Source organism: Paramormyrops kingsleyae, chromosome 19, assembly GCF_048594095.1.
Source record: "Paramormyrops kingsleyae isolate MSU_618 chromosome 19, PKINGS_0.4, whole genome shotgun sequence".
Classification (NCBI taxonomy): Eukaryota; Metazoa; Chordata; class Actinopteri; order Osteoglossiformes; family Mormyridae; genus Paramormyrops; species Paramormyrops kingsleyae.
In genome coordinates, this window is record NC_132815.1 from 12,996,511 (window position 1) to 13,016,752 (window position 20,242).

The 20,242-nt window shown below is 43.8% G+C and overlaps 2 protein-coding genes across 3 annotated transcripts; both read right to left on the bottom strand.

The window, feature by feature from the left end:
- Window positions 1-260: 260 nt before the first annotated feature.
- On the bottom strand, window positions 261-7,574 carry LOC111841300 (translocating chain-associated membrane protein 2-like). 2 transcript variants are annotated; one of them, XM_072702878.1, is made up of 11 exons: window positions 7,371-7,574; window positions 5,110-5,173; window positions 4,879-4,988; window positions 4,555-4,671; window positions 4,405-4,463; window positions 3,518-3,602; window positions 2,639-2,709; window positions 2,450-2,554; window positions 1,537-1,680; window positions 1,291-1,439; window positions 261-1,186 (listed from the first exon to the last, which is right to left on the bottom strand). In XM_072702878.1, exons 1-11 carry the CDS (start codon window positions 7,488-7,490, stop codon window positions 1,110-1,112), a joined length of 1,101 nt encoding a protein of 366 aa, XP_072558979.1. In that variant the 5' UTR covers window positions 7,491-7,574; the 3' UTR covers window positions 261-1,109. The 2 variants fall into 2 exon arrangements, with proteins under 2 accessions (XP_072558979.1, XP_072558980.1); XM_072702879.1 differs by lacking the exon at window positions 7,371-7,574 and adding an exon at window positions 6,368-6,656.
- Window positions 7,575-9,294: 1,720 nt separating this feature from the next.
- xkr5a (XK related 5a) lies at window positions 9,295-17,911 on the bottom strand. Its single transcript, XM_023806888.2, has 7 exons — window positions 17,728-17,911; window positions 16,473-16,656; window positions 15,886-16,070; window positions 14,671-14,883; window positions 13,781-13,950; window positions 13,229-13,340; window positions 9,295-12,674 (listed from the first exon to the last, which is right to left on the bottom strand). The coding sequence occupies exons 1-7, from the start codon at window positions 17,822-17,824 to the stop codon at window positions 11,797-11,799; spliced, it is 1,839 nt and encodes a 612-aa protein (XP_023662656.2). The 5' UTR covers window positions 17,825-17,911; the 3' UTR covers window positions 9,295-11,796.
- Between the last annotated feature and the right edge of the window lie 2,331 nt (window positions 17,912-20,242).

A 20,242-nucleotide genomic window follows, 5' to 3' on the forward strand; every position in this document is an offset into this window, starting at 1 on the left:
TACTCATATAAACAGCTAATACAGCCGTGTCTCATTTCACACCTTAATAGAACCAAGGGTGGGGCAGCTTAATCCTACCCAGAGTGTCTTCTCAGTTTGCCACCAACAGCTAACTTCGAAAAAAGGGTGTTGTGTGAAAAAACATTCATCTGTCTTTATTTATAGAGTTGCCTGCAAGAGGAGCTGCCCTGACTCACACTAGCAAAGCAGAACTTCGCTGACACCCAGACTTCATGGTTATTTCGCATTACTGACAGACATTTGCTTTTGTGCCCTTTTATTCCACAGTAAAGCCATTATGACCTCATCAAAATCGCAATTGTCCTTCCATACAAGCAGTTAAATACGGCTACAGTCTAATGTCGGGGTTTGCTGGAACTGTTCAGTCTGCATTCAGTGAAACTCAAAGAAAGAGCAGTCTGTACTCTGGGTGACAGGCCTCATGCACGTGCAATCCTTAAACTTATCACCCTTTAGAGAGCAAAAAGCATGTGATGTTATCTTCACATTGAGCTTTCCTGCAGATGAAAGTAATATAGGGTCAGAGACACAGAGCAGACTAGTGCTGCAGAGACGGATGGAGACTCTCAGCAGGAGACTGGAATGACCCAGGTGACCCTAAAATGACCTCAGATGGTTCTTTGCCCTGATTGATGGCAGGACTGAGGCCTCCACACCCAGCTACTCAAACTGCCACCCCCACCCCCCAGAGAGAAGCTGGGGACCAAAACTTTATCCTATGACCCAAAACCAAGGCTGATTTTCCAGTTTTAGGCTAAGATAGAGACAAGGCAAAATGAGGTGAAAGTGTTTGGTGCTAATTAGAGACGACATGTCAAAAAATAGTGTATTTTCTAGAGGGACGATCAGGGTGTAAACAAGACTGGACTGGAAGCTGAGAGGACAGCCAGCAATTAAGGAGTACCAACATGAGTGAGAATGTCCTTCAGGGCTCAGGAATTCCCACGTGCTGTTCCTGAACGGGACACCTCTGTCCCCAGGGTCTCAGCAACCACACTCAAGCCCTCCGGGCAAGAGCACGATGACCATTAGCCATTTTCCTGTTCTGTTGGCGGTTCTGTAGGCAGTGGTGGAGCCCAGGTGCTCGGTTAGAGGACCTTGATCTTCTTGGGTCGTGGAGAGGCTCCGTTCTCTGCCTTGACCGCACCATTATTGTACTGCCCACCTGCGAGAATAAATGACAGGTTGTTAGCCACCAGTGAGCTACAGGAGCTCATCGCTGGTGCCACATTACAGCGACTGGCGGGACCTTGGAGATGCAGGACTCACCGGCGTCCTTCCTGGCCACCCGAGGCGGCTGCTGGCCTGCGGGCCGCTTGCGTGCCGCCTGCTCCTGCCTTCGTCGCCGCAGCTGGAAGCGGATGAACTTCCATAGCTGCCAGATCTGCGTCAGGCACACTATCGACAGCGCCGTCAGCCTGCAGGGCGCGATGGAGAGCAGGGCTCAGCGGTCTGTGTGCCCCCCCCCCCCCCCACGCGCGTCTGCGCATGCGTGCGCGCAGCCCTGTCTCTCACCTAACCAGTACTGTGTTGAAGTTCCCGGCCTCCCAGTCCAGACTCTGGTTCTCCACCCGCGCCAGCCCAAAACCCAGCACCAAGAAGAGCAGGGTGAGGGTCACCATGCGGGTGAAGACGAAGCCCACTGCCCACATGTCAAACCTGCAAAGAAGAAGGCAAAACGTTCCTCAAGCAGGATTCTGACAAGCTATGAAAACAACATCAAAACCTGGACAGTCGAATGTGTAAAATACATCTTACAAGATCGCACCTGATTGGACACAAACAATCACACTTACATTTAGTCACACAGCAGATGTCTACATTGCATTTGTAATTATTTCTTTAACTTCTGTTGAAAGTGCTCAAGCATACTAGTCAGGAAAGCTCAGGATCACAAAGCAGGATAATCCAACATCCCTGGAGTAGTTGGGGCAATGACCCAACTACAAGGGCCCAGTAGTGACAGGCTTACTGTACTAGGTATAGGATTTGAACCCATAACTGGTACAGAAACAGGCACAGATTTCAACCTCACTGAGATACATATGAGGTACAGTAAGGAGCATGCACTGATTACAGCGCCTTGCCACATCCACCACACGACAAACCACCTCTGGGATGAGAACCTGAGTGCAGCCATGTGAGGGGTGAGACCCCAGCACCACACGAGTCTGAAAAGGAACAGTGTGAGTTTTTTCCCGGTGGCTGGAGTGTCGATCCTGCAAGATACATATGGATCTTATCAAGAGCAACTTCTACCCAAGTATACAGCTTGGCATTTTTCAAGAGCACAATGTATGAAGCTTCGCAGGACTGGAGTCAATGACTTTTGAGTTACGAGTCCTTAACCGCTAAGCTACCGACTTCCCCTAGTTAACCAACTGGCTGGAATCAGTACTGAAGACAGGAGGGACGCAGCTATACTCACAGTCTGTGGTGGCTCTCATCAGTGAGGTAGAGGAGGCGGGAGGCGTGGAAGCCCATCTCTGACAGGTGCTGCAGAAACATCAGCAGCAGCCCCACGCGGGTCAGGCTGTGGGGGAGACGGAGCGTCAGCAGGTGGCGCTGCAATGCCAGAGCCACATTCTGAGGGCGGCAGGGCAAACTGAGGGCTTACTTGAGTAGATACGCCATCAGGATGTGCAGCAGGTACAGCGAGATGTACTGTAGCCGTCGAGGGACATCCTCCTTCGGAGGATAAAATCATTGCTAAATTTCCGATCTTCATTCCTTCTAACTCTGGACAGACCCATATTTTTGTTTCATCCCAGTTCTCAGAACACCTGACCCAAGCAATCAGGAGCTCGAAATACCATATAGGTGTGCTGGGAGCTGGGATGGAACAAAAATGTGGATCCGTCCAGTGTGCCCTGTGGACTGGTTTGGGAAATACTGGCATAGAGACTTAACATACATTCAGTAAGAAAAACAGGCAGTAGTGTCATGCTTGAATGATACCTATAGTCCTACACATTTAAGGACACATCAGTTTCTTCCATTAAGCGACATAATGACTCCCCATATTTAACATATAAATTTCCTAATCTTTCACATGGAACAGAAGTCTCCATAAATGTAAACAGACAGCTGGATGAGGCTTTGCTCGTTCTACATCAAAATGATGATTCAGTTCCTTGTGGCATAAAATTCAGGAACACACCCGGTTCATTTGTGTCCACAAAAGGGAAGTTTTCTAGTGTCGTATTACACTTTTCAGACACATACAGAAAAATAGAAAGAGGGCACAGTGGAACACACCCCCCCCTCAAAGAACAGAAATACAGCCTTATGAAAACCTGTCATTTTAACTATAGTTGTAACCCAAAGGTGGTAGGTTTACAATCAAGGAGACAACGGTCATCCTTTACTTTTGGAGCTTAAACCGTCAGTAACTTTCATGCAAAATGTGTGATGTAGCAACTTCTACGTATAATTGTAATTCTCATTATGTTTTTAATGGCCAAAATCGGCATGTGGAGCATGCGATCTCATGTACCTTCCGGATCTTCTGAAAGTAGAGCTCAGGCAAGGCGTGGAGCCAGAACGCCAGCTGGGACAAGTAGTAAAACTTCACCTGGAACCTGTGGGCAGAGTGTCCTTACCAGCAGAGTCCTCAACGCTTGTATGATTATCCTTTGATTCCACAGTAAAGTCATTATGACCTCATCAAAATCTGAATTCTCCTTCTGAACACCTTTTCAGACTTCTGCTGTCAGAGGGGTTACAGGGCCCCGTATGCTCACACGGCAAGACTGGAGAACAGCTGTCACGCTGCTAAACATTCTTAGCCTACTCTCCCCTCTCAAAACAGCACCACACTGAACTGAGCTCATACTTATCCATACTACACACGCAGAATATGCAGCTTAACTGTTCTGCCTTCTAGCCAATCACCCATGTCGACTGTATGACAATGCTGCAATCACATTCATCTCAGAACCACAGCTGTGCTTCATATAATCCAATATACCGTGCAATACTGTTGACAATGATCATTACCCTGCAGTAATGCTTACAACTCTCAATCGTTACCTTTCTCAGGTGCAATAATTAATCTAATGTGCAATATTCCTCTGATACTTTTATCCTATGTATTTGCATTTATACATTGCTATATGCTATTTATTTTTTCTTAATTTTTTTTTTAGCTTGCATAGTTTTTATTGACGCTTCAACCGTCATCTCACTGTACTTATACAGAGACAGTAAAGATATCTCACATCCAACAGCTCCTCAGAAGGCAGAACAAGCCTGTCTGGGGTACCTCACCACGTTTTACAGGAACCACATTTCAACGCTCTTCCCATCATCCTTTGTCATGTCAACACTAATTATTAAATTATTATTAACCTATAGGCTCATACCCAGTTTCCAGGTGCTTACCTGAGGTAAACATGAGGGTAGTTCTCCCACAGACTGCTGATATTTAGAAGATATCCTTCCTGAATGCAGAAAGAATAAGAGATTGTAACCCTCAGTAAAAGTGACACGTGACCATTTGAACCTGTGCCCTGCTGAGATGGCCAAGCTCACCGTGATCAGGATGTAGAACGTCCACGCGGAGGACAGCAGGTGAAATACACACAGCTGGCCTGACTCATTAAACTTTGTGTTCTTACTCTTTGACAGACGGAGACGCCGGTTTGCTCTCTGATGGGTGAAGAATGCAAAGGATGTGGTCAGTCGAATTAGAAAAAACAAAGTGAAGCAGCACTTCCTGAGCAAAATCATTCACACTTTGGGATGTTTGATAACACAACAACCTTCAAAAAGGCTGAACAGTTCACTCCAAATTTAAGCCACTCACTGTAGCAAAACATATATGCTACCCATAATTCCAAGGGGCCAGGTACTCACATCAAGGATATACTCCTGAACCACCGCATGGAGGATGATAGCAATGAGGAAGTAGAAGAAGGTGGTGGTGCAGTCCCTCCATCCGTAGCGATATAATGACACCTCCCCCTCTACATCAGGCAGAAAGTGACAGAATGAAGCACAACACTGTGGACAGTGTAGGCCAACCAGGCAAAAATTGTATGTGATTTTGGGTGGAGTTCTCAGCACCCAAAGCGAAGAGGAGTTTACCTGGTGTAAAGGTACTGCTGTTGTACTGAGGCAGTATAAAGACGAAGGCCGTTTTTGAAGTTGTCTGAAAGAAGAGTAGAAACATGGTATTTTAGAGCTCTGTTGTTCTGCAAACTATGAACAAGTGGAAGACATACAAGAATATTTAGAATGGCATCAAGATAAAGATCCATCACCAGCCTAGTCTTTTCAGAAAGTCATAAATAGTTTGATTATATTATTGTTTTAAAGGGGCAGCTCACCTCAAAAATTAAAAAGAATATGTTTTGAGAGGTTTTAGTGCTATCCATCCATCTAGGTTTCTTGTAAGACACATTGCTGTTGAATTTTTCAAATGTATTTTTTTGTTGCTTTAAACACCACAGAAACAATGCCATTCAGTTCTGTTACATGTTACATTCGACAGAAGATCGACATGTTTACGGCAGATATCTCCAAATCTAGGCAACTCCCAGCAGAACAATCTTGATGGACAGATAGCACTAAGACAACCCCCCGTAAGACATATCTTTTTCAGTTTTGGGTTGAAATGCCCCTTTATTAGCCATTAAGTCGAAAAAAAAAAAAACAGGAAATCATGTATACTACATACATAAATCACTTGCTGCTTATTAAATATGTTAAACACTGAAACCAGTTCTGAATAGCTGTAAAAATTATTTTACATGCAACGGCTATTAATATAATACGATGTACCGTAATTCATACTGTACGCAAGAAAAACAACACTCCGTGTGTGTGTGTGTGCGCGCGCGCGCGCGCGGGGGGTCCCCTTCTACTTTGTGAATATTTGCGGGACACGATGGACTTGCACCGAAACACACATCTGTGAAATTACGTTTTCTGCAGAGTCAACCTTGCGCACATTCCAGGCGAGCCAGTCCACATGTACCCGCCTGCACTGAACCCGCAGGTCCCGCAGCAGATGTCACTAGCGCTCAGCATTTACACAACCATGAGTCGCACCTCAACAAGACTAAATATTAGTGCAAAACTTCGGCTGGAAAAATAACACTACAGAGAACAACCAAGAGTCAACGATTTGCATGTGTGACAGCTGCCAGGTTCACATCCACTTTGAAAAATAAAAACGGAATTACCCTATGATTATTACAATACCTCTACCGCTTTTTGAAGTCAGATTTTTTTTTAACGATTTAGGGAACTCGGATATACATTTCGCCACAAAGATTTTTTCCCAGAGTAGTAATAGGAAACACAGATTAATAAGCATTTCTGTATTTAAAAAAAAACACACCATATATTATCACGTGGCAGGGTTATTAATTAACCTATTTATCTGTAGAATCTGATTTCTAGATTAATCTTCTTTCCGATCCAATTAATAGGCTGAGACGTGGCGCAAAGTAATGCGCATAACGCTAACCAATCTATGCTTCAACCGAAACATTATCAAATAAACACATTTATCACGACTATGACAATTCCTAAACTCATGCACGCCTTTAAATTCATATACTAAACGGATTTACAGAAAAATGCAGCGAGCAGGCTAACTGCGCTCCTTTATCGCGAGACGCTCAATCAGAAAAGTACAGCGGCAATTAAGTTACTCAATCAACGCGATTAAACGGAGTAACTACCGCATTAACAATATTCCCGTCAATGACCCTGTACGTTTTAATAAAAACGATTAAAAACCAACGCGGAAAGAGAGGAAACACCAGGACGATAAAGGAAAACTCAAAGCAGAACAGAGCACAATCACAAATCATATCCAACTCCAACTTTTTGGGGTTATTAAACCTAATATCTGTTATGCGTTATTGAGCTAACTGATCACACACAGCAGCCAAACACTTAAGGAGCAAAATGAGTCAGAGCTGACTTGCCCCCCAAAACAGCCAGTCAGCAAAATTTAAGTGAAATGCCACATTTTACAAGCACCCTTATAGATTTTATGCGCACTCCAGCCATAAAGAAAAAAAGTTGACAGCTTCAGTTCAAATTTGACTTTTCTCCCCATTAACGACAACAACACCAATAGCAGGCTAATGATAATGCAGGTCTCTGCTGTACGCTATAAGTTTCACTTTTTAAAACGTGCATTTGTCGTCACAGACTGAACTGATCTCTCGTGACTCGTGTCTCCTTCCTATCCGATAACTTCTGGGAATTTGGGCATCTTCATCTTCATCACCTTCCTATCTCCGTGCGCATCTGCACCTCCGCCGGACCTGTTAGCGTCCGGACAGCCCTCCACACTGATCAAATAGAACACTCTATACGGAGTATTTCACCTCAAACATCAGTCCAAGCAGGATGAACACCACCAAGCAAAGGACGATGTCTGCGTGATTCTGAATGAGAAATTCTTGACTGAAGAATGGGTAGCTCTTGTTCCTTCTCCGAAAAGCCATTTCTGCCCTTCAGACCCTCCTTTCCGCACTGTGTCCACCCTTCTCTGCACTCAAAGAAAACTTTAAGCGCAGTCTGCAGTTTGCGACTCATTTTTTTGCACATGCGCAGTACATCTTAAAGAGACATTTGTGTTTTTTTAGGGAAATGTCTTTAGAGCTGCGTATACGGTATGGTAATTGCAACAACGATGCGTGCTTAAGTATAGTTTCTGGTGAATTGGTGTGTCAACTTTTTAAATACTATTATACAAGTGCCCCCAAAGTGTTTGGGATTCGTTTCCCTATTATTATGTAAATTGAATATTTAAATGTATTTTAACATCAATTTATAACTATAATCGAAAAAAAAACGTCTGTTCATTATCCAGGAAGTGGTTGGCCGGAGCCTATCTCAGACAACACAAACTAAGGCATGTATAGCAGTCCAACAGATGGTCCATGCACAAACATTCACAATAGTGAATAGTGCTAGTCAGAATAGTGCTAGTCAGTCCCAGGAGTTAGTGGGGTTAAGGGCTTTGCTCCAGGAGAAATCATTCTGCTGATCACAGGATTTAAACCAGCAACCTTCCAATCACTTAGCCATCACCTCTAGCACAGCATGTTATCCTGCTGACAAACAGCACCCCCTGGCAGTAACTCCCCGCATGCAGAATGGGGGCAGGATTCAAACCCAGGACCCTTGAGGTGTGAGGTTGCAGTGCCACCATGTGAGAAAGAACAAACATACTTCACAGACACAGATATAATTGGACGTCTTCTGGTAATCAGGATCAGTCAGATAAATTTGGTAAAATAGGATAAACTAATCGGATTCCCTCTGTAATCTCGGCCTGAAAAAAAAAAGCAACAAAACATTACTGTGTTTAAAAAAATCAGCACACTGGACTTCACAATGTCCTTGTTTAGGATCTTTCTCGTAATCCAAGTAGTACATCTAACCCAGTGAAGTTTCATAATTTTATTTGGCATGACTTACACCATCTCTTTCATTCTCCTTGAATGAGCCTTCTTATGGCCTTGGGTCAAACCTTCTTTGTGGAAACAGATCTGTAGGGCGCCCGATCAAGCAATGCAATCCGGCTGTTAAAGAGTTTTCGAGCAGATGTGGAGTATTATCCTCTGAAGTGTGTACAAGTAGTAAAGCGCACATGCGGATTTGAAAACAATCAGGCCCCAGACTCACCTCAAGAACATAAGCACTGGAATGTAGAGTTAACATCAACCTCTCCACCCTCTACATCTGCAGTCCTTGTGTTTTATTCTGTTACTATGTGTGTTATTGTCTCTACCATTGTATTTAATTTTTTTTTTTGAGTTAATGGATGCCTAAATTTCCTTCGGGATTAATAAAAAAAACAACTTTCTATGTATCTATCTATCTATCTGAGGTTGATTCATACATTTTCTAGCAGATTGAGTAAGTTACATATAGGCATATTGCATTTCAACATATAAAAAGATCAAATAATTGGTACTAAATAATAATTGTCAGTTCAAGCCCTGGCTTCAGCAGAACAGTCACATGTCTGTGGGCCCTTGAGCAAGGCCCCTAACCCCCAGCTACAGGGGCCCCACACCTTGGCTGACCCTGCGCTGTGACCCCCAAGCTTTGAAGAACAACATGGGTCTGCAAAGAGAAGGATTCCAATGTACCTGTATTTGGGCAAATGGCAAATAAAGCATTTATCATTTATCATGATCATGTCATAAATATGTAGCAAACAGAATTTAAGTCATTTAGACCTTTTGTAGGTGATGATAATAATTTAATAGACAGCAAAAGACCAGTAGATGTGTTTTAGAGGATACAATTTATTTTTAACAAAAGTCACAGTAACTGAGTAATGTCAGCCAGCTCACTTTAATTATAGCACCTGCAATCTGTTATTGCATAAGGCTTATTCAGCTTCTGGTAAATAATCTTTACCAGTAGATCATGGATTGATGATTAGCAATGCCCAGCCGCTTTTCCTATGAAATAAAACCACAGTTTATAACCATCAGTACAGGTCACATTGGTCACAAGAAAAAAATCAAAAAAGAAAATCTGCACGAATGATTAAAACATCATACAAATTATATAAAAATACAAAGCAACAATCTTTCTTTCCAATATGTGGCAGATACCTTAAAATGAAATATTATTGCTAATATTCAATGGATATAAAGATACCGTAGACTGAAAATCACAAACACATCAAGAAAACTATTCTGTTCAAAATTATACAGAAAAAACTGATATGAATATAACAAAGGTATGTATGCATACTGAAAGTATGCCTATCAAGTAGGATATAAATATATGCATCAGAACATGTCACAGAAACTCAAATACAAAATTAAAACATAAGAGCTAGGGAACAAATTAATTATAATTAAATATATAAATTAGTTTCCGAATATTTTATCCAACTAACATGGATTTGAGACTTTATCCATCAATAAAAATAATAAATGCATATCAATTTTTTGCTGCAAAATTCATACCTTCCCTTAAAATAATGCAGCAATAATACCATTAACTTTATGGAAAAGTGTAACCATATTTAGACCAAGTGGTCAGTTTGTGCCTGTATTTCTGACCAAAGAAATCTGTACCTTTTCACACATGGCCTTCATTGTCAATAAGAGAATCGTTCATTAATATAAAATTAACCGTATAAAGAGGGAGTCTTTCAAATTCATAAAAAAGCACAATCTCTTAAAAATCCTTAAAAAGTTCAGATGTTGACGGGCTTCCCCAGTCCCACCAGCGAGGGACACGCTAGCTTGTCCTGCTGAATGCGACTTGAGACCTTATGGCTTGAAACGTTTTTGACGGTGACGACAGCGACGACTCGGGTCCACGTGAGTAAGGAGTGTGACACTCCCACGGTAGTCGGGCTGGACACTCCTCACCTACCGCACTGTAGAATGAAACCCTCTCCCCACTCTTTATTGCCTAATTAACTATTGTGAAACGAAGATTTAAAATCCATGCAAATATCTGAGCTCTGTAAAACAGTAATGATTAATACTGCTATATTATTACCATACTGTAGAAGCTCCAGTCATTCTTACATGGATACATTAGCTTTCATCTCTTAAAGGGGAAAAGGAAAAAACATTTTAAGAAAAGATAATCCATCTTCTAACTGATTATCCTGAGCTGGGTTACACGGCATCTTGGAGTCTATCCTAGGCAACATAGGGCACAAGGCTGGGGTCAACCCTGGATGGGATGGCAGTCCATCGCAGGGCACATGCATGCATATGCTAGAGGCAATTTAGAAACTTTAGAGATTTAGTGATTTCCTGCATGTCTTTGGGCTGAGGAAAAAGGGGGGAGGGCATGCAGACTCCCCACAGAGAGGACAAGGGTGGAATTCGAACCCTGGGCACAACAGCGCTATCCACTGCGCCGCGGGGCCATCCGTAAACGGCGCAAAATGAACTTCACAAAAATATCAGTATCAGAAAAACAATCACAGCAGATTCTGCCCCTTCAAGAGTCTGGATGCCATACAGGATTACAAAGCATTTACAAAATATGAAAAACCAAAAGGTAAAAGAAAAATTAAGAGAATTACAATACAAAAAACCCAATTTGTACATTTAAATAGTTTTCCTTCCAATGAGTATATGCATACTGAAGGCTCACCTATTTAGGCTGGCTTGCTTAGTCTTGTCTGTTTTCCTTTTTCCACTACAGTTTATTTTTATTTACCTATCTATTTATTTATTTATTTATACTATTATTATATATATATATATATATATATATATTACTTATACCTTTTTTCCTTCTACCTATTGCTTCTAGCCTCTATTTTTTCCCTCTGGTTTCTGTTTCATCACCTCCTTAATCTTATGGCTATTTTACTTCTACTAACAGTCTCACTTTGTTTTAACTGGTTATTTTACAGTTTAGCGCATTTGGTACGAGAGATGTCATTAGAAATAAAATTTACTATTATTATTATTATTGTAAGCTTAAATATTTGTACCATTAAATGAATAAAATATATATTAAATCCTACATAAAATGATATATAAAGGCAAATGAAAATAAAGACAAATTCAATATAGCTAGGACATTTTAAATAGTGACACTAAAAGATCTCGTCCACAATTTGAGTGTTGAAATGTACACTGGCCACATTTCAGGAGTGTCTGTCGGACAACTTTGTTTGTAAATCCAAAGAAGGTCCCTGATTCTCTCCAGACAAAGGCATTGTTTCGTACGCGCAGAGCATTTGTGCTTATACAACTTTAACTTTCAACGTTTTGGTTTTTTTCTCGACGTGTTTAAAACATCAGGTCCTCATTTTTTCCTGGACGACACGAACAACCTCCTGGAGCCTGCAAGATGGCCGCCTGCGGACTCCTGAGGTGCTGAGTCTAGTTTCGGCGTGGATGTGTAGCAGGGCTCCACCCTTCCCAGCAGGCCCCTGGTACTGCGTGACGGGCCGGCCTCACCTGAGATAGGGCTCAGTTCTGATAGGATCTGCACAGCCGGCTCCCTGTCCAGCCCAGTGTTGCTGGCGCTGCTGGGAGACTGGGGCTCAGCGCTAAAGTAGAGCGTGGAGCTGGACTCTGTCGGGCAGAAGTTGACCTCGGGGCTCCCTCCCAGTCCTGACTTACCTTCGGGGGAGCTCCTCTTGAATTCGGACACGGGCGACCCTAGGGGGCTTTCCATCTCCAGGCTCTCGCCGTCCTCCTGGGTCGCGTCAGTCGATGCCGCTTCGCTCGCGCTGTGGAAGTCCTCCTTCATGTCCGAGAGGGGCGCCATGCCACACTTCTGCTCCAAATCCGGCGTCGTGGCCACCACCACCGCCTTGATGTCTGGAATGCGCTGCCTCGCGTCCAGCATGCCGAGCAGGCCGCCGCTGCCGTAGGCCAGGTCGATCCGGCCTACATCTCCAGTCTTCAGCGCCAGGCGGATCAGCAGCCAGTGGTGGTGCCCATGTCGGCCTCCAGGGATGGGACCTCTGCTCGCCGGACGCTCCGGCAGCGACCCAGTGAACGTAAAGCCGCTGTGTGCCTGAATGGTGGAGATGGGCAGGCCCTTGTCCCCCATCGAATAGGACGACTCCTCTCTCTCCAAACACGCCCTGCTAACATGGCCCTGACCGAATCTTTGGCATATCTCGGTGGATTTCGGGTGTAGGAAGCGGTAATACAGAATCACTGAGGCCATCCCTGCGAGGGGGAGACAGAATGCGAGATCAGTGATGGACCCGATAGGATAGTTTTTTAAAAATCTAATCTGGACATAATTATAGTCCATGGAGGAGCAGAAAACTCTGAAAAAGGTTTAAACCCACGTGAGCTGGAGGCCAGGTGGCACTTGGGTTGGAAATCGCTCAGGAAAACATGCGTGCGCTTGTGGTAACATTTTCATTCCAAGTTGCAGAAAACTACCCCCATCTAGCGGTTACATTTTCTGGAAAATGATCCTTGAATCCCTGGATCCCATAATTATCCAGCAGCCATGGAAGAAATTACGATGGTGGCTTAGCTGCTGCCTGATTCAACCCATAAAATAACCAACAAGAAGAAAGGCAAACCATCCTTTGTTAAACAGCACCCACCAATCCCAAATTGGTTCTCACCTACACATGAAGTTTGATAGTATTGGGCAGAAGAACAGCTATATTTGATTCCATCTCCTACCTTCATGTACAGCACCTGACACCATCCATCATCCCTGATTTACCCACAGTCATGTTATTAAACATCAACTCATGCCCTACCCAGGAGGAAACTGCACATCACCGCGGTGGGGATGCTCAAGCTTTCCCATGATGCACCATTCAGGAAGTCAGAAGCGGCAAGCACAAGGGTCGCATTTTCCAGCAACATGACCTGCAACAGGTGGAGGGGAGGACTCAGTTTCCCAGCATGCTGCCTGCCGTGACACACTACAGCAAAGCCCACTACTTCAAAGGGAAGGTTAATATGAGAGATTCGCTTAGTCTGAGCTGCCCACATACAGACATCTTCAGACTTCACTGGCCCATCTTAAAAGCCTCTTCCAGGACATGCTGTGTTAATTTTGCCTGGCGTTCCCTGCTACATGCGCTGTTGGGTTACCTGTAGCAGCATCGCTTATGCTTCATTAATTGTGCTTGTTCAGCAATGTTTTGTATATTTAGAAAAAACATTAATTGTGTTAGATGTACTTTATCAGCTAAACAAATAACTGGAAGCAAATGGCTTTGTTTTAGCACTACTGGGAACTGTGCTGTTCCACAGGGTGAACCTGGGGAGAATGTGAGCCTGGAGGCAGGGGGGGGGAGGCCTACCAAATAAAAGCCTGTCATGCGAAACCTGGAGGGCCCATCCTTCACGTTGAGGAAGAAGAAGACATGCACTGCCCCCAGGGTACAGTTGAAAAGACGCCAGTGCCACGGCTTGGCACAGATGTCCGCTTGTTGCGAGACGAGCCAGAAGGAGGCCGTCAGCCAATGAAAACCTTGAGATGGGTGGGGGAGGGAGGGGCCAGAGAAGATGTTCACTCGCTACTGGTCAGGCAGTACAGTGCAGAGAGGAGGTATAAAGAGAGTGTGTGTGTGTGTGTGTACGTGCGTGTAGATTAGGGTTAAATTATATTGCGGGGACCAAATGTACCCCACAATGTAATACAAACCTGTTATTTTGATTTTGTGGGGACCATTTTTCAGGTGTGAATGCAATCAAAAAACTAAAACTGCCAAAAGTCTTGTATTTTGTTTGGTTACTTATGGTTAAGGTTAGGGCTGGGTAGGGGTTAAGGTAGTCATGTTGGGATTAGAGTCCCCACCAAGATATAAATACAAGCCCGTGTGTGCATGCGCGTGCATACATGCGTGTGTGTGTGTGTGTGCATGCAAAACTGGAATCTTGATCCCTTGCTGTGCAGAAGATGGGGAGTTGTGCTCCACTGATTCAGCACAAATTGCTGACACAGCGACTGGAAAGAGCCTCACAGCTACAAACATTTACATTCAATCATATTTATCTAGAGTCATTTGCAATGTTTACTCCATTTAATACAGCTGTGCATTTTACAGTGTGTATGTTTACAGCCTTGCTGACGGGTACCTGAAACGCCAACCTGTGTGTGACGAGCCACCACCCATCATTAAGTGGCACTCTGTTGCCAGCGCAGGCTAAGGTGCTAAACAGCTATAACCTGTGTTTGGACCCAGCGCACCTGCTACTCCGAAGGCCCACCAGTGGAAGATGCGTGCGAAGACCACGAGGCTGGCGATCCTGCTGCCCAGCATGCAGACCCTCCAGAGCAGCTGGCACAGCAGGGCGGCGGGCGGCATGGCCAGGTGCCCCGGCCGGATCAGGCAGCACGCCCGGCTGTAGAGGACCAGCGCCCATGACAAGGACAGCAGGCAGAGGCCACAGCACAGCGCCACTGGGGGGAGAAGGACACATTCCCATAAAGACGTCCTCGGGACAGCGTGTGGCCCAGTGGGCTAGGCCTCTTACAGGGCCCATAAGGGGAAGGACACAGTCCCATAAAGATGTCCTCGGGACAGCGTGTGGCCCAGTGGGCTAGGCCTCTTACAGGTCCCATAAGGAGAAGGACACAGTCCCATAAAGACGTCCTCGGGACAGAGTGTGGCCCAGTGGGCTAGGCCTCTTACAGGGCCCATAAGGGGAAGGACACAGTCCCATAAAGATGTCCTCGGGACAGCGTGTGGCCCAGTGGGCTAGGCCTCTTACAGGGCTCATAAGGGGAAGGACACATTCCCATAAAGACGTCCCCGGGACAGCGTGTGGCCCAGTGGGCTAGGCCTCTTACAGGGCCCATAAGGAGAAGGACACAGTCCCATAAACACGTCCTCGGGACAGCGTGTGGCCCAGTGGGCTAGGCCTCTTACAGGGCTCATAAGGGGAAGGACACATTCCCATAAAGACGTCCCCGGGACAGCGTGTGGCCCAGTGGGCTAGGCCTCTTACAGGGCCCATAAGGGGAAGGACACAGTCCCATAAAGACATCCTCGGGACAGCGTGTGGCCCAGTGGGCTAGGCCTCTTACAGGGCCCATAAGGGGAAGGACACCAGTTCAGATCCTAAAGTCCCCAGAGTGGTTTCACTCTTGGGCCCTGAGCTGGACTCTTAACCCCCAATTGCTCCAAGGACTGGCTGACCCAGTTTTCACAATTCTAAGTCACTTTGGATAAAAGCAGCTGATAAAAATGTAAATCCTTCAGCTGGGGGCTGCTCTGGTCACAGAGCTTAATTAAAAACTGTGATTATGTTTACAAGCTGAGTCAGCTCTATAAGTCAAAGCTTAACATGGCTATTTCAGAGAAACTCATCTCATCTTCTTTTGAATGGAAAGGCAACAGATAAAAGTAAAACTGTTAAGTGCAGATATCATAAGATTAACAGATGAAGTTTCATCCCTTACCTGGTGAGATCAGGCCGACGTCAGAGGTGACAAGGATGTACGTATGCAGAATGGTCTGCGGGAGGGTGAACAACAGCGCCTCCAGCAGGCGGAGTGCGGAAACGTCAGCCTGTTGCATCACTGCAGCCCCCAGCTCGCCTGTTGACCTCTGCATGTGCCATACTGATGATATGCAGTCCCCAAATCTGCCAGCAGAGGGCAGCAGCTATTACCACATGTCTCTGGTGCAACTAGCAGTTTCTGTGACCTGCCCCACTAATGGGCGAAAAGTAGCCTTACACCACTCTTCCTCCTCTCCTTAGAAACTACATGAACCCAGCAATCAGTCCCAGACCTGGCTCTCTCACCAGTAAAATATCTCACTTGTTCAAAACCAAGTGAAATATCTCCTAGGCAACAAAACAAGACCAACAAGAGTTTTCTAACAATAATGTTTTTTTTTCTGTGTCAGTCTCTGTACATTTAATAACAGCAAACTCTACTACTATCAGTGATAATGGTGAAATTATAGACTGTTCCACGTACCACCCGTCCTCACGGCCAAGGAAATGTCATAAAACGGTGACAATGGTGTCGGTTGTGCCAACCTTTTGTAGATGCCCAAGTGCAACAGGTGGACGAGGGCCAGGAGACACCTGTGGCGGTCGCTGTCCGCATGGTACCACAGGAAGCTGAGCAACTGCACGATGGACCCCGGCAAGGCCAGAGTCAGAGTCAGGGCTGCCCAGAGCGTGTGCCCGAACCACAGGTAGTACACCAAACAGTAGGCAACTGGTTAATAAAAAGAGACACAATTAAGCCGTCAGAACCGAGGCTCGTACAATGAGAAGCTAAAAAAAAGCAGCACTTTCTGAAATCCAAAACAACCTTTCCGTTTACAATATTCTAGTACAAAAAATGTTGCATCACTGTAATATAGTGAGTTTATTTTACTAGTAATGTGGTCTACAAGTATTCTAGGGGTTTTCACATGTTTTATGAATGTTTACAAGTTATCTGAAGTGAAATCTAATTTTGGTTTTATCCAATGAATGAAGAGCAGATGAAGACTTGAAGTAATGTTCCTTGTTTTAGTTCTATGGGATACCACATTCTGTGATCTGTGAAGAAATCCGAGCCCCCCAACTTTGGAGGTGCTGCTGCTTTTGTTTACTAGTGTATTACTTAATTCTTAACCTTGATGGTCGTATAGTATGTTAACACTACAAGGTAAGCATACATCGGAAAGACGCGGTTCTGCTCTCCACACTTGTGATGGAAAGTACACCCAAAGGCAGAGTCCTTTGATCGACGGTATTAAACTAGGTCTGTCTTTCATTACTGATGGTAAAGTGGTGTAGTATTACCCCGGAGCCGGTTACTGCGCATGCCCACTTCACCGGCCCAGTTAACAGACCCTGTGTTGTTCTCAGCGCCCCCAGCGTGCCAGTATACGGAGCGGCAGGGAACGCCCCCCCACCTTCATCCATTCACGAATGGCGTTTTGAAAAGGCGCTCAAGCCACGAAACATACATAAGTAACGGATCAGATTACGATGCAAAAACAACAATAGATGTAATTATACACATTCAAAATATATGCACGTATATGCTTTATACATGCGGTATATTATTTTTTCGCTTTTGCACAGATTGCAATAAATAAATGCAAGCAAATACAAACAGTTAATGCCAAGTAAATTATACCCATTAGAGCGCACTAATAAATCACATAAATAAAAAGTGTCCGAGATGTGTATGCGTAGTAAAAAATTTAAAAAAAACACCGGAGTACCATTACGTTATTCATTTTCACATGCGCGGGTACTGGCGGGTTCATTTCTGCAGCTTCGTATCACTTACTTGCGGTTCTCTCAGCCAGAATAACGAGGACCGATGCGCCGAAAAGGATGACCTGGCACCACTCGGTCCAGCATCCCCTACGACCCGGCGAGGGCATCTTCCGAGTCCCCTCGATGATCGATGCCGTCCGTAAACACGGCCAGCGGGACAGACCGGGACCACGGGCATACCGCTTAGCAGCTATTGTGCCTGACGTCATCGTTTCACTCTTAAAGGGCCAGTTCACGTCTTCATCAATTACCCTTATGTATCCCAGAGGGAAATTCTTCTGTATACAGCAGCAAGGTACATAAAGCGAACAGATACAAACATATAGTGCAAATCAATCACATTTCAGAAACACTACACATACTTCAAGCAAATATAAAAAGGGCACGAACAGAACATCCTGAAAACAAAATATTGTGTATTAAATAAATAATCCTAAATATAAATGAGTTAACAAATAATATGTGCGCAGTTAAAAGTAGATATCGCCTAACTTTATGTTAAAGAGGAGATCCTTTCCTGGCGCGTGATGGCGAGGGGGAGTAGGTATTGTAGTACCCGATGTTACGAATGTAGGTTACAGTCATTTCAAAACACCTGAATTACCCGGCTTAATTTCTAATGTACGAACTGCCAACATAAAAGGTTCTAATATCAATTAATGAGTGCAATAACAAAAATTTATTCATCTATCTTCTAACTACTTATCGTCGTCAGGATCGATATTTTTCAAATAACTTATTTACACACATACTTTGACGAAGTCAATTGCACAAATTTAATGAAGTTATAATTAAAATGAATCAAGTTAGTGGACTAACGGACATTTAATAAGCTAAATTTAGAAATTTTAATCTGGGGTGCTTTCAACATTATCAAATTCTTGCTCAGGATGAAAACCACAATTAATTTTTTTTTATCTGTACAAACGTTCACCAGTCAGCTACTAATCATAGTTCTCAAGGTATGCTGACGTAAGGTAGTCTGCAGCTGCACGTGGAAAATACCTCTCTGCAGGAAATGCAATATGCGGAATTATTGTTATATTTTCAATTTAAGGAATTAAACATTTAAGAAATAATTGGTGATTCTTCGACAATAAAATAATTATTAATATTTTAACAACTGTAATTTTAGCAAAAATATTAAATAAAGTAACTGTTGCAGAGCTGCTTTATATGGTTACAATCTAACGAGTGTTTCCACGGTATCGAAATTCTAAGTTCCGAAAGTGCACAAGGATATTGAAATTCTCGTATATTAGTTGATAATGTATTTTCTAAGATTTAATAAGGTATATTTAACTGACCCATTTTATTCATATATTCAGATGACGAATTACTAAAGCGATTTTTGAACAATTCGATCGTTATGCTAAAAAATGGTGATTCTTAGATGTGACGACAAATCCGTAGTTTTCCAATGAACATTTTAAAATTGTTACATAACACATACAATAACATCAATTCTAATAATATATTTTTAACTTAGAGAGGTTTATGCCTGATAAATAAATGCACATTTACTCGGGACTGGATGATTAATTAATTGACTTCTCCCACGAAATAATTCAATTTTGTACTATTTCGCAATATTCCGACAGATGGCGAAGTACCATCGTGAAAAATGTTGTGTGGATGATCGCTGGTTTTTGCAATGTACTTAAAATGCAGCGCAAAAGGAGAAGAAATCACCACTGTATTGTAATTGCAGGTTTATTGTCCTGCATTGTGTCTTAACCACATGTGACATATAAAGAAAATTCGTGTACACTTTTTTGTTGATTTTGAGCAATCTACTTCGTGTTAATTCATTGAAAATAGCGGGATAGTCATGGCCTACAGTTCCACAACTAAACAAACAAGACTCGAGGAAGCCAGAATGACATTTCACATCCTTAAATTCATCCAGTATATGAATATTGCGGTATACTTAAAGTTTAATTATATAATGGGAAAATATGGGGGAATACCATACCATAGGCATTAAAAGGAGTTCCCAACGTCTATATTGTGCTGTAATCACAACCACGTGGATTTTCCAGTGGAAACTGAACCCATCAATCAAAGCCCTTTAAATTCAAGGGGAATACGGCACACAGCAATACTGTTCTCAGTAGGAAATTAAAGATAAAACGGGAGGGCAATCTGAGTGCTAAGTATGTGAGATGAAACGTGTTTTGGGAACCTAGATCTTGCCGCTTGTGAAAGGTGGAGAAATTGGCCTACCAAAACTTTTAACCAGTTCCTGTCCACTATGTATCTTGGCTGTTATTTTGCCAGCATTATCACTGGGGGGAGAGATAAGCCGTCTAACGAATATCTGTGGCGCCTGCATGTCCCCCCTCCAGTCAGACAGGAATCCCGGATTTCAGAGACGTTCGCGGGGAGAAAGGTTTGTGTTGGCAGGACCACAGTGCTCTGGTAATCATCTCACTTTCTCTTCTGAAACGCAGATCTGTCCACGCCCTTTCTCCGCTCCCCTATCAGTCTCCCATACCTTCATATCCCCTTCTTCCCTTGTAGTC